Source organism: Lutra lutra, chromosome 15 (assembly GCF_902655055.1).
Source record: "Lutra lutra chromosome 15, mLutLut1.2, whole genome shotgun sequence".
Lineage (NCBI taxonomy): Eukaryota > Metazoa > Chordata > Mammalia > Carnivora > Mustelidae > Lutra > Lutra lutra.
The window spans coordinates 25,771,998-25,796,084 of record NC_062292.1 but is presented as its reverse complement, the minus strand read 5'-3'; the positions used below and the strand labels follow the sequence as shown (position 1 = coordinate 25,796,084).

At 35.6% G+C, this 24,087-nt stretch overlaps 1 protein-coding gene and 1 pseudogene across 1 annotated transcript in view; one reads left to right on the top strand and one right to left on the bottom strand.

Annotated features, from left to right (window-relative positions):
• Nucleotides 1-24,087, top strand: part of PAPPA2 (pappalysin 2) — a 302,814-nt gene that overhangs the window by 171,117 nt on the left and 107,610 nt on the right. The window contains exons 10-11 of the mRNA XM_047705709.1: nucleotides 336-526; nucleotides 2,440-2,586. Of these exons, the coding sequence (XP_047561665.1) occupies nucleotides 336-526; nucleotides 2,440-2,586 (338 nt within the window). The remainder of the gene's footprint in view (nucleotides 1-335; nucleotides 527-2,439; nucleotides 2,587-24,087) is intronic.
• LOC125086493 (uncharacterized) lies at nucleotides 14,120-14,203 on the bottom strand (annotated as a pseudogene).

Genomic DNA, 24,087 nt, shown 5'->3' with positions numbered 1-24,087 from the left:
CCCATTGAGCCACCCAGGTGCCCCTCTCCCTATTCTTTATTCACAAAATCCACCCCTTTCTATACCTTTTATTACACAGATGGATTCTACCCCCCTTCCCATGAAAAGAATCCTCCTTCTTTAGGGGTGTGTGTGTGCGTGTGTGTGTGTGTGTGTGTGTGTGTGTGTGTCTGTGTCTGTGTCTGTCTGTCTGTCTTGTCTGCATGTTTGGGGTAGGCATTAGACTAGCCAGCAGTAACAGGATTCTCTTTCCTGGACTAGAGAAAAAAATGTAATGATTTTTACATGACATAGTCACAATACTTTTTCAAATGTTATACCATATTTCTTGGCAGGGGAGCCAAGCCTATGTTACATATATGAGGGAGATGGGATATGTGAACCTTTTGAGAAGGAAACCAGCATCATAGACTGTGGCCTCTATACTCCCAAAGGATACCTGGATCAGTGGGCCACCCAAGCTTACTCCTCTCACGAAGATAAGAAGTGTCCTGCTTCCTTGGTAACTGGAGAACCTCATTCCATGGTAAATCAAGCCAGAAGAATTGGTTAAGGCTGAGCAGAATTGTCAAGTGACTCTCTCTCTGAGATGCTTTATGGGGGCTTACATTTCTCTCCTGTCTTTGACATCAAATTTAGTCCCTCCTGAACTCAGAATAAGGTAATGTTCAATGAAACACTTCTAGGCTGGCAGTTAAGTCTTATCTTCCTCCCCCAGACCCCTCACCCCACTTCCCCGCACTAGGTTTCATCCAGGAGCCTTTGGCTGTGCAGTTAGCTCACTCTAAGGGATACAGAGTACCTCAGAATTAACCTCAGATTTATAAATATCAGAAATTACACTTGAGCTTTGTGTATGGGAGGATTTATTTTAAATCAAGAAAAAGAAGTAGTAAAGAGCCAGATTGCTTGGATTACAATACTGAATTCGGTGGTATTGCTACTACTCCTACTATTATTATTACTAAGTGAGATTTGACAGGTCACTTAACCTCTCTGGGCTCCAGTGTTTTCATATGTAAAATGGATCATAGTAATAAAAACCATCTGACTCAATGGTTTATTACAAGGATCAAATGGAATTTAAAATATATTAAAGATCAAAGTATAATTCAATTTAAAAAAATTCTACAATTAGTACAAAAACAAATTCGTAGGCATACAACTTCCCATGAAATCTCCACCTAAATAAATAGGAGATCCTCTGAGGACTTTAAGGACTGACTTCTATGAATTATAGTTGAATACTGAAAAAAATATTAAGGGCTTTGGCTTTTGGGTACTATTCCAGATGCATCCATTGCCAACTAAACTCTTCCATTTATCATAGCAATAAGCAATATACCTTCCTTTCAACAGAAGTGAGATTAAGTTTTCTAAGTATTTTAGGCCAGGATGAAATCACTGAATTTTATACTTAAGCAGACACCCCCAAGAAACTGAGAAACCAGCCACGGCTGGTGGTCCAGTTCAAGAAACTCCTCAAGGACCTAGGCATCTTCTAGATTCTAACTCTTTCCGTCCTTGGCTTGCAGCTTCCTTCCTCCTCCTCATAAGATGACTCCTCCAGGCATGAAGTCAGCATTCCAGGCAGGAAGATGGGGGAAGTTCACAGGGAAATAGGTGTATGCTAGCCGAGTCTTTCCCATTTCATTTGGAAAATCATGGCAGCTTTTCCAGAAGTTTAATACTACAGACTCCCAGCAACATCTTATTGGTCATATCCAGGTCACTTCATCTCCCTTGGTTGTAAAGGAGTCTGAGGAGATGAGCATGTATCACTTGGTTCACTGCCACCTTGAACAAAATTGGAGTTTGTTAATAAGAAAGTAAGGGGAAATGGATGGCGGGGGGAGGACATGTAGCTGTGTCTACCATGCTTCTTCAGTGAAATCGGGCATCTTTCTCAAGAGTTCTTGGTGCCCAAGGACAGGAAACCAGGGGGGTTGGAAAATTCTGATACTTAGGAACAGCTCTCTCAAGTGGCTTGTAGCCTAGCTTGTCTGTCTTCCTAATGTAGAGTGGGAGAAATTTTCTGGGGTTTGTTCCCTGGCTTCTAAACCCAGCCGAATGCTCGGTGGCTCCCTGACTCAGTAGCCTCACTCCCAGAATGGTGGATCCTGCCTGGGAAAGATACAGCATCCTGGACAGCATTCTGTGGCTAATTCTCTGAGCAGTCACCCTGAAATGTGCCGGGACTGTTCTTTGGGCAAGATCTCTGGGTTGAGGGTGGGCTGAGAGTTACCATGTGTGTTTTTCTATCCAGGTAAGTTATATCCTGTCTGGCAGAGAACATTCTTCCATACTGAGAAAAGTTCTCTGCCAGTAACCACTAAGTACTCAGAGAGAGGAAGACCTTGGTTTTGAGCTACAGAATTTCTTTGTCTTCACTGATCTCGCACCCTGCACATTTAACTTTTGGTTAAAATTGCATTTCAGATTTGCACATCCTATCATCCAGAGTCACCAGAGCACCCTCCCCTTACTGGCTGGTTTCCCTGTGTCACCAATGGAAATAGACCTCAGAATAAAAGAAGTGAGCAGACGGAAGGTAGCCTGGAGAGAGAGGATGAGGTTTGGCTCAAAGTAAGTGACCCAAATGGTTCTTTGTGAAGGCTACGGATAGAGAGAGAGAGAGAGAGAGAGAGAGAGAGAGTGTGTGTGTGTGTGTAAAATGATAGGCTGGAATGGCTTGTCTGGAAATTTCCTTCTGTTTTTCTGAATGTTTTTAATATTTTGATTTATTTTCACCTCTTTTTGAATTTTGGACTTCTTTTTTTTTGTAAAAAAAATTGACTTACCAAAGTGTAACACACACACAGAAAAGTGCAAACATCAGAAATGCACAGATCAGTACATTTTTAGAGTGAACATCCTCTCTGCCCATCACACATATCAAGAAATGGAGCAATGATCTCCCCGAAAACACTCTCCTTGCCCTTCTCGGTTATGGTAGCACAGAGGCATCTACTCTTCTTAGTTCTGTCACAGAGATTGCGTTTTTTTCTTTTTTTGAACGTTATGTGAAACACTTGAGTGTGTAATTTTGTGTGTCATTCTTTCTTATTCAACATTCTGTTTGTGAGAATGCTACTGTGTGTGGCAGTAGAGTTCATTTCCATGGCTGTGTAGCATTCTAGTGTGTGAATATGCCACAATTTATTTATCCATACTGATGGACATTTGGGTTATTTCCAGGTTTTCTCTACGGTATTATGCATAGTTCTACTATAAACATTTCTGTGCATTCCTTTTGGTGAATGTATATAAACAGTTGGATATAATTGGAACTGCTAGATCATTGGTAAGCAGATTATAAGCTTTACTAGGTAATTCCAATAAGCTTCCATAGTTGTTGTACTAATTTAAACTCCCACCAGAGGCTCATGAGTCTTCCAACTATTTCACATTTTCACCAATACTTGGTATTTCGAGTCTTAATTCTAGCCATTCTGTTGGGCATATAAAAGTGTCTCCTCCATTGTGTCCATTGCATTTTCATATCAACTAATAAGTTTGGGAGTCTTTTAAATTATACTGGCCCTTTGTTCATCCCTTTTCTTTTCCTTTTTTCCTGGAGGGCATATACAAATCTTTTGCCCAATTTTGTGTTGGGTTGTCTGTCATTTTCTTCTTCATTTATGTGATTTTTTTTAAAAATTTTATTTATTTATTTGACAGACAGAGATCACAAGTAGGCAGAGAGGCAGGCAGAGAAAGAGAGAAGCAGGCTCCCTGCTGAGCAGAGAGCCCGATTCGAGGCTCAATCCCAGGACCCTGGGATCATGACCTGAGCTGAAGACAGAGGCTTTAACCCACTGAGCCACCCAGCTGCCCCCATTTATGTGATTTCTTTACAAGTTTCTGAATGTAATCCTTTTTTGGTTATATGTTATTTAGTTTCTTCCAATACCATGGCTTACTTTTTCTTATTTTTTTGTATTATCTTTAGATGAATAGAATTTCTAAATTTTAAAAAATTCCAGTTGATCTTTCTTTCCCTTTATGGTTAACTGCTTTTCACATACGGTATTAAGAAAACTTTGCCTGGCACAAAGATATACTTTACTGTATTATCTTTTAGACCTGTTATTATTTTATCTTTTGTATGCAGGTCTACAAACCATCTGGAATTTTTATATAAGGTGTGAGGTAGAGATCAAGAATTTTTCCTCTTTTGATCTTCAGTACATCTAGAACTACTCTTATTCAAACTCATATTTTCTCTTTCCTTCTATGTTGTACTGTGTACCTTTGTCATAAGTCAACTAGCAATATGTATTTTGTGCATTTATTGAGTCAATGTTTTGTTTTACTGGTCTGTATGTTCTTGCTTCAATACTATACTCTTAATTATGGTAAATTTTTGGTGAATCTTAAAATTGGATAATACAAGTCCTAAAACTTTGTTCCTTTTTTTATTAGTATGTTATGTTAGTCACCATACAGTACACCATTCATTAGTTTTTGATGTAGTGTTCCACGATTCATTATTTGCATATAACACCCAGTGCTCATCACAACACATGCCTTTGATCCCAGATTGCATTAGCTGTTCTTGGTCCTTTCAATTTTTGTATAAACTTTGGAATCAGCTTCCATTTCCACATAGGGAAAGAAACCCTGGTGTAATTTTGATTGGGATTTCATTAAATCTTTAGGTCAACTTAAAATATTAAAATATTCTTTAAAATATTGAGTCTTCTAATATATTCCTTCAACTTCTTCCTTAAGTCTTCCTTAATTTCTCCTAACATTTTATAGTTTTCTGAGAGAAGGGAGTTGAATTTTACCAAATGCCTTTTCTACATCTATTGAGTTGATCACATTATGTTGTCTTCTGTTCTGCCAAAGCCTTGACTTACTTTGATAAACTTCTAAATGTTAAACTAAGCTTACATACCTGGAAAAAAATAACAATTGGGAGGTGATGTGTAATCCTTTGTCAATAGTTTTAGGTTATGTTTTTGAATATTTTAAGTGTTTTCTCATCTTTGTTCATGAGAGGTTGGCTCTTATTTTTTAGATTTTATTTTACTGTTTTATCAGATTTTATATGATGAAGGCTAGATTTGACTTCTAAAATAAGTTTCGTTCCCCACTAGATCTATGGAATATGTTGTGTAAGGTTGGTGTTAATTTTGGAAATATTCATCAGTAAAGCTATCTGACCCTGTTTTTTCTTTGAGAAAAAATTTAAATTATGAGTTAAAATTTTTTTTAAATTTTTTTATTTTTTCAGCATAACAGTATTCATTATTTTTGCACCACACCCAGTGCTCCATGCAATCCGTGCCCTCTACAACACCCACCACCTGGTGCCCCCAACCTCCCACGCCCCACCCCTTCAAAATTCTCAGATCGTTTTTCAGAGTCCATAGTCTCTCATGGTTCACCTCCCCTTCCAATTTCCTTCAACTCCCTTCTCCTCTCCATCTCCCCTTGTCCTCCATGCTATTTGTTATGCTCCACAAATAACTGAAACCATATGATAATTGACTCTCTCTGCTTGACTTATTTCAATGAGTTAAAATTTTAAAAGGAATGTAGAAGAATTTAGGTTTTCTATTTCTACTTAGGTCAGTTTTGGTAAGTCGGATTTTTCAATTAGTTTGTGCATTTTTCCCCAAAACTTTGAATTTATTGGCATTAAGTTTCCTGTAATGTTCTCTTATTTTCTTTGTAATGTTTCCACCTCTAGAAATTTTTTTTTCACTCATGATACTGCTAGATTTTGGCTTCTTTTTTTATTTATTTATTTTTTAGTCAATCTTGCTAAAGTTTTATTAATCTTCTTATAGAACCAGCCAAAGAAAATATATATAGTCTATGAGTGTGCATATGTATGTATCTGTAGGTATATATAGATAAAAGGAATGTATTTGTATAAACCTAAAAGGAAGGAAAAAAATGAAAAAAAAAAAAAAAGAAAATACTTGTGTGCTCTTATTTTCATTATTTCCTTTATGTTTGTATTTAATTTGCTCTTTTTTTCCTACTAACTTGAGATGATGCACAGATAATTATTTTTTTGGCTTCTTTTCTTTTGTTAATATATGCATTAAGGCCATATTATTCCTTCTAAGTGTGACTGTGGCGACATCCTAAAAGTTTTGCATATCTTATTTCTGTTATCACTTGGTTCAAACATATTTTTCTAATTTTCATTTGATTTCTTTTTTTTTTTTTTTGACCACTGAATTATATACAAGTATGCTGTTTAACTTCTAAACATTGGTGGGTTTTCTGGTTATCTTTTTGTTTTTGGTTCTTAGCTACAGTCTTTCTTCCATGGTCAAAGAGTATATCCTGTATGGTTTCAATCCTTTGTAATTTATTGAGCCTTGAATTATGGACTGGCATATGGTCAATACTAGCAAATATTCCATGTACTTTGAAAGCCATATGTACTCTGAAATTATTGGATAGAGCATTCTATACATTTAAGATAAATTAAATTCACCCATCATCATGTTGAAAGTCTCTATGTCATTAATATATATATATATCCTATATATATATATATATATACACACTATATGTGTACATATATAGTATATATACATATATTTTCTTGATATTCTGTGCACTGTTTCTATCAGTTTATGGGTGATACTTTTAGAAACTCCCACTGTAATCTTGAGTTTTTCTGCTTCTTTTTTTTTTAAAGATTTTATTTATTTATTTGACACAGAGAGAGAGAGAGAGATCACAAGTAGGCAGAAAGAGGGGGAAGCAGGCTCACTGCTGAGCAGAGAGCCTGATGCGGGGCTCGATCCCAGGACCCTGAGATCATGACCTGAGCCAAAGGCAGAGGCTTAACCCACTGAGCCACCCAGGCACCCCTTTCTGCTTCTTTTTTTTTTTTTTTTTATCAGTTTTTGATTTATACATTTTGAGGCTATATTATTAAATATACACACAATTCTCACTTTGGAACCACAAAATGATCATGCAAACTGAAATTATGCAAAGCAAACTTAATAATCAATGAGGAAAAATTATAATTTGTTACATGAACTCAGAATTTTTGCCACAATGTTAAACTCATGTGAAGGAAAAGTTTTTAAATAGTAAAACTGATATTTATTTAGTACATTATAATATAACACGTTGAAAACATAGAGAATTAAAGGGTTTCCTTTCATTGTAAAAATGTCACCAAGAGTAGTTTGAGAAGCACTTGACTTTTTCTTTTTCATTTTATGACTTAACATTACAAAGCTAGCAGGTTTTGTTTTTTTTTAATGCCTTTTTGAATTGTCATATTCCTTTCTAAGTTTGGATCAGCTTCCCACATTTTATCTTTTGAACGTTCAGTGTTATGAACTATCTTTGAGAGTTCTTTTAATGTGAATTGTTTCTTGGCATCCCTTCCTCTGGGACATCTTCATCCTATTTGTCACAACCAGTTTTCTCATTTATGTTGATAATTTTACTTTCACTAAATCCCTCCATCTGCATATCTAGAGTTCCTCAAATGGGCAACAGAATTGACATTCCCACCCATCAGCTTTTTCTTCTATAACTCTATTTACCTTTAATTGACATTTCTTCTCCGCATTATCACTTTTTGTTTCTTTTCTACACTTTCATTCTTATTGGCCAATTCCCCCCTTAATTATCCGTTTCTGTAAAATGTCATGTAGGTTTATCACTGAGAAACAAGGAGGCAACACAACTACACACTTTTCTATCTCTGCATGAACTGCGTAACAGGTAACAGTGACCCATTAATGACAGACTTTAAAAGAAGTGAGTGGTCACTAATCATAGTGATTTGTGGATTGAAGGACTGTCAACTTACTGTACTTACAATTAATATAATGATAGCTGAAATTTAAATCATATCATTGGGACTCTAGTATTACATAATTAAATTATGATAATTGATAATGGTGCATATGGGAACTTGCACATAAATAAAATGAGGACTATTGGTATATAATTTTGAAATTTATATATCTTCCTGGTTGATTATCTCTTTTAACATTAAGAAATGATTCTTTTTATCTCTGAGAATATTCCTGCTTTAACTATAAACTTTGCCTGCCATACCTTTTGTTTATGTTTGAATATTGTATATTTTTCCATCATATTACTTTTTATCTTTCTGTGTAATAATATTTAGCATGATTTTTTAGCATCAATATACCATTGTTTTTCAGGCAAAATTTTCCAATGGAATATTTAGACTAATTACATTGCATGCAATTAATGATGTTTGGTTTTAAATCTGCAACATACTATTTGTTATCCACTTGATCTCTATGTCCTTTATGCTTTCTATTTCTTATTTTTAATATTAAACAAGTATTTTTATTTGATTTTCTGCTCCATTAACTTGTTAGTCATACTTTCATTTTATTCTCTAAGTGGTTATTCTAGAGATTGCATGTATCTTTAACTGGTTGGTAGTGTGCTGTGAGTTAGACTTTTCATAATTTCATAAGCAAATGACTACCTTAGAATACTCTACCTCCATTTTTACCTCTTTCTGGCTTTTTAAAGTTAATATGATTTAAAAATAGCAAATATTTACCCTGTCCAATGCTCTTCAGGCCTTTCTAATTTCTGTGCTTCCCTCATTTTTATTTAGCTTGAAGAAATCCCATTTATTATTTCTTTTTATGTGAGTGTGCTGGCAATGAATTCTTTTAGATTTTGTGTGGCTGAAAATATCTTAATTTGACATTCATTTTCAAAGGATATCTTTGCTTGGTATATAATTCTCCGTGACCAGTTGTTTTCACTCATCAGCCTAATGATGTTATTCCAGTGTCTTCTCACTTTCAAACTTTCTTTGGAGAGTCAGCTATACGCCTGATATATATTATTTTGAAGGCAATGTCTTTTATTCTCTGGTGCTTTTACTACTTTCTCTTTATGTTTTGTCTTCAACACTTTTACTCTGATGTTCCAAGATCTGTTTTTTCTTCATATATATGTGACTAAGGCTTTGTCACGCTTTTTGAATCTGTGACTTAATGTCTTTACTTGCCCATTTACGCTTTCTTTTTTTTCTTGGATACCAGATATCCATTCATTAGACCTTTTTGCTGTGTGTATATTGTATCCTTTTTCTTTTCCTCTACTTTTCTTTACCTTTTTCTTCATGCTGAAGTCTGGTTATTTTATACTGACATTTCTTCTGTTTCACTAATCATAACTTTTACTCCAACAGCTGTTTAACTGTTTATTAAATTATTAATTTCAGGTTTTTGTATTTTTAATTCTAGAATTAAACTTTTTAAAAACTTTTTCTATAGATTCTCATTTTGTCTGAAATTCTTTATCCTATAGTTTACTTTTAAAAATATATTAATCACTATAATCATAAAGTGTGTGTCTGATAAAATCAATGTCTTGGTGACCTGAGGTCTGTTTATGTTGATAGTTTATTCTCTTTGTTTTCATTCTCATCTTCTTAGTCTCATCTACTTTCATACTGAATAATGTTTTAACTAAATTATTGAGGAGATTGTGGAGATGTGGCTAATGATATCTTTCTTTCAAGATCATTTACTTTTTAAAAAAAATATGTAATAAGATTTGGGAAAGAATACCTTAATCTAATCAGTGATTAAGAAGACTTGAGTTGGGCGCCTGGGTGGCTCAGTTGGTTAAGCGACTGCCTTCGGCTCAGGTCATGATCCTGGAGTCCCAGGATCGAGTCCCACATCAGGCTCCCAGCTCCACGGGGAGTCTGCTTCTCCCTCTGACCTTCTCCTCGCTCATGCTCTCTCTCACTGTCTCTCTCTCTCTCAAATAAATAAATAAAATGTTAAAAAAAAAAAGAAGACTTGAGTTTATGCTTCTGTATTAGTGATCCCTGATTTATTTCATTTTTCCCTTTTTTTTCTAAGGCCTGGCCTTTCAAGGGTAACTAAAAGCTTGGATTAGGCCCTCCATCTGATATTCTCTGAAGTATAATTTCTATTTCCTCAGCAGTATGTGTCTGCTAAAAACTGCTTAGCTTTTTAGCCTCTCACCCACTAATTTCTGCCTAGTTTTTTATACTCCTATTCTGCAGAGCTGAGAATTTGAAAAATACCTCAGTGGTGAAAGTGTCACAGAATGTGAGGTTCCATTCAATGTGGTTTCTTGCTTTTCAAGTCCCTTCAGTTCTGACTTCTGTGGTTGTTTTCACATGTTTCCAAACATTTTCCTTTTTACTTTATTCATATTTTATAATTATTCTTGTCAGAAATGTTTGTTCTATTATAAGCTACTTCCTCACAGCTAGAAGCAGAAGTCTCCAACTGGAATTCTTTTATTGTATATCAGTTAGCTACCATATATATTTTAGGTGTGTATACTATTACTGCAAGTGATCTAGGGGTACTAGTCCTTGTATAAGAAAAAAATCACTAATATAATTAGAAGTTTAGTTAATATATCAAACCTATTAATAAAATTATTTTCACAAATCCACATAATACAAAAAAAATTAGGGAGTGATTTCTAAAATAAGCTCATTGGGGTTTCCCCTAGTTTTTGAAGACTGTAGGATTTCTGACTCTTTATTATTATTTTATTTAGTTTATTTAATCTTGGTTTGATATACACACATGATTTGTTATGAAATGGATCAGAGACAAATTTATTGCACAAGTGGGAAACAACTATACTGAAAAACATTAGCCTTGAAAATATCTTTCCAAAATCCTTCATTTGCTAAACTGCTACTTGCCCAAAAGATTTCTCACTTTAGTCCTCAGTCCTTTACTGAAGTAACTTGTCTCTCTTAGTTTTCCTTGGTTTTTATCTAATCTTGATCCCATTGACCAGATGCATGAACTTTCCTTACATGACGTAAAAGATTTTTATTATTTACAATAATAAATTGTAAGGCACATTTAATTTATTTTATTTTTTTAAAGATTTATTTATTTATTTCAGGGTGGGGAATGTTAGAGGGAGAGGGAGAGAAATCCTCAAGCAGACTCCCTGCTGAGGAGCCCCACATGGGGCTTGATCCCAGGACCCTGAGGTCATGACCTGAGCCAAAACCAAGAGCTGGATGCTTAACCAACTGAGCCAGCCAGGTGCTCCATAATAAGCACATTTTAAAATCCATTTATAAGGGTGCTTGGGTGGCTTAGTCGGTTAAGGGTCTGCCTTCAGTTCAGATCATAATCTCACAGTCCTGGGATCAAGCCCTGCATCGGGCTCCCTGCTCAGCCAGGAGTCTGCTTCTCCCTCTCCCTCTACCTGTTGCTCCCTTCTGCTTGTACTCTCTCTGTCAAATAAGTAAATAAAATCATTTAAAAAAATAGAAAAAATAAAAACCATTTATAGTTTACAAAGTACATTCTCATGTACTTTTTAATTTTATTCCTACAATAGCCTCTGAGTTTGGCTAACGTAGGTGTTCTCCTGTTTTATAGATGAGAAAAATAAGAACCAGTCTCAAAGTGCTTTTTCTACATCACTTAAGAATAAAATGGTAAACCTGAAAGTCAAACTCACGCTTCTTGACTCTAATCCCATGTTTATTCCTTTATACCGTGTTGCCTTGTTCAGTCAGCATTCATTATGCACCTGTGATATGTCAAACCCAGAACTGAACACTGGGATAAATATGAGAGTATGACATAAGCAAGAAAGCAAATTAAAACATGTATGGAATTGGTAGGAAAGCCTTCTTGTCTTCTTTTGTTGGACTTCTAAATTCTTCAAAGATGGGTGTATCTATGGATCTAATTCCTAGGATTTATTAAGCGCATATTGTAACTCTAGGGTCCAGTGGAGGACAGAGAAAGAAACAGGAGGCATGGTTTCTCCCAGAAAGTGCTCTGAATCTCAGCAACATAGACAACAAATGAAGCAATCTGAGAAGCAGACACTCAATGAATAGCTGTTGTTTGGGTTCACAGGGAGCCCACCAACATATGTGCAATCATATGCTCAGGTTTATGTCCATGGCTGTTCTCAAATGTCCCAAATTTTGGAATGGCCTCATTCAGGCTGGACTGATTAGAAATTCTAGCAGAAATTTCAGGTGCTTAGAGTATTTTAAATACAACATTGAAAACATCAGTTATAAATTATGGACCGCTGCTGGAAACCTTTGCTACCATGTAAAACTAAAGCCTGTTTCCCATAATTTCCTTCTTTTCTTTGTTTGGGTTCAACTAGCCAAACACTATATACAAATTTCCAACAGAAAATGCATTGCATATTTGACTGATTGGATTTCAAAGATAAAAGTCTGTGACACCAGACTCTTGGTGGGGGAGAGTGTGTGGAGAAACACATGTATTAAGATTTGCTCTGTTCCAGGTAACTTATTAATTATCATACAAGCTCTCTATCAGAGAGGATGAATTTTTTTCTTATTCTAAAAATGATTATCTGAAAACTCAGAGATGTTAAACATTTGAGATAACATAGATAGTAGAGATACAGATAAGTTTCAAATTCAAGTTTTAGCTTATTCCAAAACCCACAGTCCTTCCTCTATACAAGGAGTGGGGAACATTTTTCTATAAAGAGAAAAATAATTATTTTAGGGTTTGCAGGCCCTACAGTTTCTGTTACATCTACTTAACACTGCTGTTGTAGAATGAAGGCAGCCATACACGGTATGTAAATGATCAAGCATAGCTGTATTCTAATGATATTATACTATGAGCACTAAAATTTTAATTCATAACATTTTCACATTATTTTTTTTAATTTAAAAATTTTTTAGTAAACATATAATGTATTATTAGCCCCAGGTGTACAGATCTGTGAATCGCCAAGTCTGCACACTTCACAGCATTCACCCTAGCACATACCCTCCCCAATGTCCATAACCCCACCATCCTCTCCCGCTCCCCTCCCCCCAGCAACCCTCAGCTAGTTTCGTGAGATTAAGAGTCTCTTATGGTTTGACTCCCTCCCGATCCCATCTTGTTTCATTTATTCTTTTCCTACCCCCCAAACCCCCCATGTTGCATCTCCACTTCCTCATATCAGGGAGATCATATGATAGTTGTCTTTCTCCGATTGACTTATTTCGCTCAGCATAATACCCTCTAGTTCCATCCGTGTCATCGCAAATGGCAGGATTTAATTTCTTTTGATGGCTGCATAGTAGTCCATTGTATATATATACCCCATCTTATTTATCTATTCATTTGTTGATGGACATCTAGGTTCTTTCCATAGTTTGGCTATTGTGGACATTGTTGCTATAAACATTCGGGTGCACGTGCCCCTTCGGATCACTACGTTTGTATCTTTAGAGTAAATACCCAGTGGTGCAATTGCTGTGTCATAGGGTAGTTCTATTTTCAACTTTTTGAGGAACCTCCATGCTGTTTTCCAGAGTGGTTGCACCAGCTTGCATTCCCACCAACAGTGTAGGAGGGTTCCCCTTTCTCCACATCCTCGCCAGCATCTGTCATTTCCTGACTTGTTAATTTTAGCCATTCTGACTGGTGTGAGGTGGTATCTCATTGAGATTTTCACATTATTCACATTGTTTTTCTTACAATTTTCAACCATTTGAAAATACAAAAAACATTCTTAGCTCACAGACCATACAAAACCAGGCAGTGGGTCAGATCTGGCCCATGGATAATAGCATGCTGACCTCTGCTCTGTATCATGTGTCCATTCAATACTATAGATAGTGATAGACATTTGACTTGTTTCCACAATTTTAATTCTACTCAGTAAACATTGCCTAAAATGAACAAAATATCGTACTAGAGAGGGGTCCAAAGCTGAATGAGTCACCATATTTACTCTTAAGGGACATACACTGCAGTGGGCATGTTTACACAAATATTCTAAAAGATAGAATGTCATGTCATATGCTACAGACACAGTAAAATACAAAATAGGCTCAAAGAGACCTGGTGACTGGACATAGGGAGATATAGATAAACATTATCTCATTGAATTCTGCCATTTATCCCATCTTCCATACCACTCCTCTACACACACACACACACACACACACATTCCAGGTCCTAATCATTTTAGGCATAACAAATTGCTTTCTGTGCTGGAATACTCCAAGGTTTTCACATCTCCATAACCTTTCAGGTAGGGAACTTGTACTTTTCTTTCTCTATAAATGCTTTCTCCCTTTTATCTCTCCAAGATACACATATTCATCTTCTAAGATTGGAATCAAATATTATTTCTTTTATACTGATAGTAACAGATACTACATTTGATCTTAGCCAAAAGGCAAAGAAGCAATCAGGATTATTTCTTTTATAAAGTGTAGCCTTTTCTGAACTTCTTTCCTAAGGCCCTCTTAGTATAACTGATAACTTCTTCATATATGCCTCAATAGAGTCTTCTATCACAGTATTTGTATACTTTGTTGTTCTTGTTTCTCCCTCTCCATCTGATGGCCTCTATCTAAGGACCTTGTGGGCAGAAGACATGCACAGTTATGGTTGTATGTCAAGCCCTGAGCACAGAGCCTCTTTGTTATAATGTTCAAAATGTTTGGTGATTGCTTGAATCAATGATGGGATGTTAGGTCTTAGCCTTGGCAATTTGGGAACATATTGATAATATCCCCTTATCTGTGGTTTCACTTTCGCAGTTTTAGTTACTGTGGTCATCTGTGGTTGAAGAGCAGATGACCCTCCTCTGACAAATTGTCATAAGATCAATAGTAGCCTAGTGCACATCACAATGGTTGGGTCATTCACCTCACTTCATCTCATCATGTAGGCATTTTATTATATCACATCATCACAAGATGAAGTACAATGATATTTTGAGGGAGAGTTGTTTACATAATTTTTATTACAACACATTGTTATAATTGTTCTATTTTATTACTACTTGTTGTTAATCTAGTAGTGTGCCTAATTTATAAATTAATTATTATTGTAGGTATGTATGTATAGGAAAATGCATAGTATATATATATATATATGAGGTTTGGTACTATTGTGGTTTTAGGCATCTGTGGTTTGTGGAATCTGTGTATAGGGAGGACTACTGTACTACTTATGACATGGCACAAAGGTAGGTAAGTAGGACTGTGGGCTGGGTTAGATCGAAACGGGGGGTAGACAGAGGCCACAAATTAACTCTTCCTGTAAAACTGTATAAATGATGAACTGTAGGTTTAATTGAAACCACGTCAAAAGGAATTTTTCAAAGATAGGGGAGATTTGGTTATTTTTTTGTTTGTGGTAGGTTGGATTCTCTGGGAAGTAGATTCTGAAATGGAACTTGGGTTCTCACTTTGGCAGCACATATACTAAAATTAAGATGGGGCTTAGTATGTAGGATGTTTATTAAGGAGTGGGCTGGACATCAACATCTATGAAAAAGAAGGGAAGGAAGCATGAGTGGGTAAAAAGGGAAGTTGAGCAACCTCAATGACAGCTTGACTGAATTCTCCTGTGAAGAAAAAATATAAGGCACAAGTGGTAAGTGGAGTAATACTGCTGTAAGATCCTTACCTTATGAGATAGTAATATTATTTGAATGTAGATTGTAATAAGTTAGACATATTATAATTTCCAGAACAGTCATTAAAAAATACACATATACACAAATAGCTATTGGTAGCAAGTTAAAAGAGAAGATTAATAGAGTAATAAAATAACTTGGTTCACTCAAGTTATATATGAAGGTAGGAAAAGAGGAGCTAAGAAATAATTAATAAAAACAAATACCAAGATAGTAGACTTAAAATCAACTGTATTGTTGATTACATTAAATGCAAAGTTTTCTAAAAAAATGCCATGTAAAAGGCAGAGATTGTCAGCATACATAAGATGGAAAGAATCAATTATATACCATTTATGAAAACACACTTTAAATATAAAGGCATACAGAATGAAAGTGAAAAGGAGAAATTATATACCATGTAAACTCGAAGCATAAGCAAATTATTATGCTATGCTAATATCTGATAAAATAGAATATTACTGGAGATATAGAGGGATGTTTAGTAATGATAAGCAAGTTGATTTACCAAAAATATTGAACAATATTAATTGTAATAAAATAGAAGCACCTAAGAACAGAGACTCAAAGGAAATGAATTAAACATTGATAGAACTAATAGACAAATAGTCAAATTCATACTCCTAATTGGAGATTTTTATCATCTCTAAGTCATTGAGATAGTAAGTAGACACAAAAGATCAGGACAAATATACAAGATCTGAAGATCATTCTCAAGTACCTTGACCTACTTTAACATTTGTAGAAATACTACATATGCAGAATGCATTATGGTACATTCACCAAATAGGTTATATACTAGACCATAAACAAGTCTTAATAAATTTGTGATGATTACAATCATACAGAGTACCTTCTCTGACCTTAACAGAATTAAATAAGAAATGAATAACAGTATGTCTAGGAAATCTCCAATTCTTCGTAATCAAGCAGTATATTTCTAAATGACCCATAGGTCCAAGAGGGTTGTATGGGGGAAATTACAAAACATTTTCATCTGAATGATAATGAAACAACATTTCAGAATTTATGAGAAAGATTAAAATAGTACTTCCAAATTATTTATAGCTTTAAATATCTATATTTGGAAAATAAGAGGTATAAAATCAATAATCTCAGTGTCCATCTTAAATAGTAAAAGGTCAAATTAAAGTCATGGTGAAAGTATAAAGGCAATAACAGAGAAGAGGAGAAAAAACTCCTATATCACCACTGTTATTTTACTTTCTCTGGGAATAGCCAATGCTAGACTTTGAATTCTATACTTTCTGAGATACAAAAGAAATGAAACATAAAATGTGAGAGAAGTAATACTCAAATTATTTTCTCATAAATTGAGTTGAAGTCTGAAAAGAGGAAACAAGTTGAAAATTACCTCATTTAATATCATGGTTTAGTACAAAATTAAGATAAAAGCAAATAAACCCCTTCATTTTAAACAACGATCAATGAGAATATATGATTAAAGAAAAGAGTTCATTTATAATAGCAGTCAAGGTAGAAAGATATCTAGGAATAAATGTTAAGAAAGAAGAATGAAAGCTCTATATGAAGACACCATGAAGGCTTGAATAAATGAAGAGGCACAGACTGGTCCTGTATAGAAGGACTCAATATCATATGGGGGTCAATTCTTCACATAATCCGGGCAAAAATTTTAATAAAAAACTTTTAAAGAATTATGAAGTTGATTTTAATGTTTTTAATGGAAATTCTGCCAAAGTTTAGTGATGAAGGGGCCTGACTCTGCCAAGTATCGAAATATGTCACAAAATTATAATGGTTAAAATATCAATGAATAGACAAATCAATAGAACAAGATGGCCCCGAAGTATACCCAAAGATAGAGACATACATATAGATATGGAATTGAAATTAAACTTAATTGTCTCAAGACAAATGAGAATGGTGCACCCATTTCAACACATCCTTGCATGAACATATTATCGAATTACCTAAAATTAGTAAATCTCGTGGGAATGAAGTGATATCTCATTGTTATATTATGCATTTTTTTGATTTGATTATGAGTGAGGTGGAGGATCCCCTTATCAAAAATAATTATCAAGCATTTAGTATTCCTCTTTTATTTAATTGTAACATAGGCAAATTTTTTAGCTTTTTCTTAGATTACAAAAATATTTTTTACTTTCTTATGTTTGTTTTGTAGTTTTGCCTTTTGAAGTTTACTGTTTAACAGAATTGAAATTTGTTTTTGTATTTAGAATGCAGTAGGTTTCTTTTTTTCCCTTAAATATGATAAGTCAATTTCTAATCTCAACCATTTAAAACTTTACATCATTGCTCTGATGATTCACAGTGCCATGTTGATTATATACTAATTTCTTAAGTAGACTTGAAACTGGTTTTTTTTTTTTAACACTCTGCTCTATGTCTTTGACCTATTTTCATGTTCCCTACACCAGAAATACACTGTTTTTAGTGCTATGACTTCTACTACCTAAATATATCTGGTAGGACATGTTCTTACCTTCTTCCACTTTTTTTTTTTCATTTTAAAAATTGAATTAGCTATTCATTATTCATGAACATTTCTTTTTCCATATAAATTTTAGAACAAGCCTTGGATCACTTCTTCTGCCTTTTGGAAAACATACTGGTATATGTGAACTGAACTTAATCAAACACTTGATTTGTATCAGTTGGTATGATCATATGATTTTTCTCCTTTGATTCATCATTATGTTGAAATCATACTGATAACTTTCTTTTTTTAGATATCAAGTCATTTTTGCCTTTGTGGCATGAACCTGCTTGTTATATATTACATTTTAAATATGCTTTTGGATTTTATTGGTTAATCTTTTGCTTTGGATTTTGGCATTTATATTTATTTATGGACTTAGTTTGTATATTTCTTTTTTGAATATTCAGATTACACAAGCCTCATAAAGTTGATTGGGCAGTTTCCCTCTTATATGTTCTGAAACCACCAGTATAAAATAAGGGTTATCTGTTCCTTCGAAATTTGGCAAGATCCACCTGTAAAACCAACTGGATTTGGGGTTTGCCTGAGGAAACATTTATGTTTGTCATTTAACTTTCTTTGATTTTTATTAATATGTTTAATTTCTCCTTCCCAATTTTGGACTATTTGATATTTCCATAAATTTACTAATTTCTTCCACATATTCAAACTTAGTGCTGATAGCTGTTCATAATGTATTTTTACTCTGTCTCATCTCTAGTTCAGCTATAGTTGCCACTATATTTATAATGTGTGTTTTTATGCCTTCTGATTTCTCCTGTTTTTCTTGATTACTCACGCCTGGGTTTCTTCAAAGAACAATTTTTACTTTTGTTCATTTTTCTCTTCATTCTAGTCTTGGTTCTCCAATTCACTGATTTCTATCTTTATTTTTATTATTTTCTTTTTTCCTGTTTCTCTGGATTCACACTGATGTTCCTTTCTAGCTTCTTGTGTCAAACATCGGATAATTTTTTTTCACTGTTCCATAATTTTTCCCTCTAGGTACTGCTTTGATTGTGGCCAATAAATGTTGACATATAGGGCTTTCGTCGTCAGTCTGCCCTAAGTATTTTGTAAAACCTCATAAATTCTTTTTAAAATCAGGAACTTTTAGTAACTTTTTGTTTGTTTGTTTCTACCACTGATTTTTCAGAGGATAGCAACTTTTATTGTGCCAACTCTGTCGTTATTAGAGGTTTTTCTTCTTCTTCTTCTCTTGGCCCTACATTTTATTAGGAAGCACTTAAAGAAGGAAACTTTATTCATTAAGAAATTAAGGTCCCATCTGTACATAGAAATATGTACCCTCCATTAGCTTCCAAAAGTGTCCACCACTCTTACCAGGTCTTCTCTGTTTTTCTTTATATACAAACACCTACAAAATCCCTTCTTCCATTCCTTTTTTAAATTTCTTTGCTCTTCTTCTTTTATCTCTTCATTTTGAAAAAAATTGTGCATTCTCATATCTTGCCAACTTTGAATTGCAGAAAAAAAAGTACTTCAAATAAACAGTAAAGAATCTTTTAGTATAAGTAAGTCTTGTGCTATATTCAAGGCCTACTTATACTCAGCAAAAATATTTATTGTATCTCTGATATTCATATTTAAATGAGCATCTTGTTTGGTTTTGTTTTTGCTAAATTTGGGAAAACTTGTGATTCTTTTTTTTATATAATCAGACAGATACTAATCCTTTATTCAGAGTTGACTTCAACCATCCGGAAAAGTGAACAGATTTCGTAATTCAGCAAAAAAGAAAAACCTTGTAGATAGAAGGTACCAAGTCCCATCATTACTTTGGATTCTTTGACTTTGTTCATAGGAAAGTTGACAGGACGTTTCGTGAAAGTCTGTTTACTTTACCTAGGATTTTAATAATATCAATGATCTGAATTTTCAGTCTGCTGTAGAAAAAGAGCAGCAAATTGGTAGGAGATATAGAAACTGGAAGAAGACCTATATTCAGAGGAACAGTATTATAAGCCCTATTTTTACCATTGAGCAGTCAAATGACCTTATATAAATCATATAACCTTCTTGGACATCAATTTTTCTTAGCTTTAAAGTGAGGCATTTGGACTAGATGATTCCTTTCAGTTATGTATTCTAATTTCAGCTTGATGGTGAATTTAAAAGAAGAATGGGATAATAAATATGAGTAGTAAAAGAACTGCAGTCCTAGGCTATCAAATGCTAAGGGCAAAGATAAGTATATCTACTGATGCCTTTAGAGCTTGGCTACTCAAAATATGGTTGGCATCCAAAAGCATCTGCATTACCTGAGAGCTAGGTAGGAATGCAGAATCTCAGCTCTGCTAAATCAGAATTGGCATTTTAACAAGACCCTCAGGCGATCTGTATGTACATTCAAGTTTGAAGAGTACTGCCTTAGAGGATTGTTATTTTATTTTATTTTTTTTATTTTTTTTTAAAGATTTTATTTATTTATTTGACAGAGAGAGATCACAAGCAGGCAGAGAGGCAGGCAGAGGGAGAGAGAGAAAGAGGGAAGCAGGCTCCCTGTTGAGCAGAGAGCCCGATGCGGGGCTCGATCCCAGGACCCCGAGATCATGACCTGAGCCGAAGGCAGTGGCTTAACCCACTGAGCCACCCAGGCGCCCCGAGGATTGTTATTTTAGCACTCAGGAAAATAACTGATGTTCAAAGTGATGCCTCCAATTTACCAAGTGAAAATTCAGTTAAGTACAGGATCCCCTGGTTAAGAGGACAGGAGCCTTTATAATAGGTATTGGCATTATTTCTGTACACATCACTGAAATTTCTAAAAAGAGTTCTTGCCTTCCAAATGAAAATCTTCTGTTTAGAAAATTAACCTATGTGGATCCCTACATTCCCTGGGAAACCTGAAAAGGCAAAAATGACTATGTATATATGACTTTCATTTCCACCAAAAACAAATCTAGAGCATTGAAAGAGGAATTCCATCTCCCAGTGGCTCAACAGTTTATCCCTAGAGGGAAAGCACTCATTTTCCACTTTCCTGTCTGATTCTTACTAATCTAACTTTTTATTTATTTTGCACAGAAGCTTTTGCAGGCTCTAGACGTGACATCTTAGCCGAGTCTGTTTCATGAATAATTGGGATAGCAATGCTTTTCAACCAGAGGTGGGAGAAGCTTGCCTGGCTCTACAGTGTGCCCCTGCATCCCCTCACTTATGCATTCTTGTTCCCCAGAAAGCATTCTCCATATATATTCCATAATACCCTTCCTCAGTCTCAGAGTTTGTCTTGTATGGAGTGTCCCCAGGATTCAGATTCTGAGGTGAAGATTTGCATGCTGAAGTTTATCAAGGACTTTCCCTAAGATCAACACCTGTGAAGGAATGAAAGAACCAGGGGAGTACAGAGAGAGAAGGGCTGTGAGACAGCCATGTGAAGGCGTCAACATCCCAAAGGGAGCTGGGATAGAGTTCTCCTACCTTGTACACCACTCACTCTTATCTAAAGGTCACTGGACCTAGGTTTCTCCAGAGAAGTAGCATAAGCTTCTGGAGTCTTCCTTCCTCAGAGGGCAAAGTCTCCTCAGAAGGAGACTTTTCTGTGGGGTGAGTGCTTAGTCATGAAGGAAGTAGTCTCACAGTGTCTCCCAGATCACACGGTGGACCCCCACACTGCAGTATCTGCTACAGATTTGGTTGGCCTCTTTCTAAGCTCCCTTCTGACTCCCACAAGCTCTTCTAACACAGAGCCTCTGCAGACTTAGCCCTGGTGTCTAAAATCACAGATGAGGAAATGCTGTTAGAAGGAATTGAGACAACAAGCTGATTCTGATCTGAGCCCTTCCACTGACTTGCTGGGTCATATATTTTCAAATGTCTCCCCGTGGATGGTGGGGGTCATAATAGTGGTTTCATCTCCATTTCACAAAATGACAACTTGACTTCACTCTTCTGAAAAGAGAATCACATAAACTCATGGTGTGTACAGCCTTACTTGTCCTATGAAGGAATATAACATAGGATATCACCTGGGTTTTGATTAATACCAAGGGAGACAGGAAGTAAGACCAGGTTCAAAACTCCTTCCCCATTTTGACTCACATCCTCACGTATGGAAACTACTGAGACAGCTCAGTAGCAAGAGGCTAGTTGCCTCAGAGCCTTCCTTCCTCCATTAGTTTTGAATGTCAGGTAAGATCCCCTGAATCTTGGGGTGCCTGGGTGGCTCAGGGTCCTGGGATCAAGCCCCACATCGGGCTCTCTGCTCATCAGGGAACCTGCTTCCCCCCCCTCCCCCCTGCCTGCTTGTGATCTCTATCTGTCAAATAAATAAATAAAATTTTTTTTTAAAAAAAATAAGCTTTTAAAAAAGATCCCCTGAAACTTTGAGAATTAATTAATAAACTTGTGAAGTTTATTGTCAATTTGTGAAGTCTACATAGATAACAATCTATTATTGGGTAGGCCATATGAAACATTTGATAATTTTTCACCTACAAAAAAAGCATATGGCTCAACCAATAGTGCAAGCATTCTTTATTTATTTATTTGAGGTCGGGGGAGGCAGAGGGAGAGGGAGAGAGAATCCTCAAACAGACTCTCCTCTGAGCACAGAACTGGACATGGGGCTCAATCCCAGGACCCCCATGATCATGACCTGAGCTGAAATCAAGAGTGAGATGCTCAATCAACTGACCCTAATAGTGTAAGCATTCTTAATCTGATTTCTGCTGACCCCTAAATGGACTACAAATGCTTTTAAAGGGTTCACTTAGCGCCTAGCAACTGTATGAAGCTTTTATGCCTAAGTGTTTATGTGACTTCATTTTTGGGGAAATAGAGGTTATGAGTATCAACAAAATTTCTAGGGAATCTGTGACTTCCTGCTCACCCCAAATTAAGATCCACTGGGTAGTCGAAAGAATACACAACTTGAAGTTGGAAAACCCAAATTCCTACTTCTCTAGTATTTTGCTAGAAGAAGTCACTTAAGCTCCTCAGAACCTACTTTCCACTTCTATAATATAACCTTTGTGTCCTGGGGATATTATAGGTATAAATCCCAGATAGGAATAAAAACCCAAGGAATTTTATGGAGGCTCCAGCAAGACATGAGATCATCCTTGGCACACTGTCAAGTGCTATACAAAGAGAATGCAGTGTCTGCCCTCTTTCTTGTCTTCAAGGGCCTTCTCTTTCTCTCTAGAATCAGGAGATGCCATAGATGAGTGAAACTGGAAAGGCACAGAAAAAAATAACAACCCAGTAACTAACCAAAAGCATTTAAAAACCTCAGAAAAGATTCTTTTCAAGTTTGTGGTATAGTTTCAGGATCTGTTATCCAGTGACCACCAGAAAGGATGACCTGGAAGTTGAAATACTTGGCTTGGGAGTATATTGAGTGAGTGTGTCTGTACCCAGTAGGCAGATTGAAGAGGGATTTCTTAAGCCCAAACAGTTCTTCACGAGGGAATCATTCTTTCAGTCTTACCCCTCACCAGTAGCCAGTCGTCCCATCCAGTAGTTAATGTTCAGGCTTTAGACAAAAAAAGCCATTTTGTGTGGTGGACTTGTTTTCCACATCTGTACATCAGTCAGTATCTACCTATCTGTCTGTCTGTCTACCTATTTCTCCAATCTGTGTTTCTCTGTTTCAGAGTATTTTGCAATAGGTTCACTAATTTCACTGGATCCTCTATCTTGAGACCGTTCCTCAGTCCTGAGAAATACTTGCTCTTCTGAAAGATTCTGTCTCCTTCTAACATCTAGCTATAGTTTTTCTTCATAAGAGCCAAGTTCTAATTAATTCTGTATTGCTAGTGTAACACATGAATGTAATCTTCTTGTTAAAACAAATAATAAACATATGAAGCTAATGACCCCTTTGACCTCTAAGTATCTTGGATTTTTCTCTTGAGGGATGGCTGCTGCTCATTTCAGATCTGAGTAGTTCCCCAGGGGGTGCATTTGATGCTCTTTTCCTGAAGGGGAAGCTATTCACACAATGCATTTGGGGTGTTGATGAGAGAAATGTCACACTGTACTGGCAAAAGTGGCATGGGGTCAAATAAGTAGCACGTCATGTTGCTAAAGTCTCCATTCCAGTGGATAATTATCTTTTACATCCAGGAACTTAAAGTTCATTGTATGTTTTGTATATAGTGAAAATAGTGTGGGCTATAATATTATGTTAA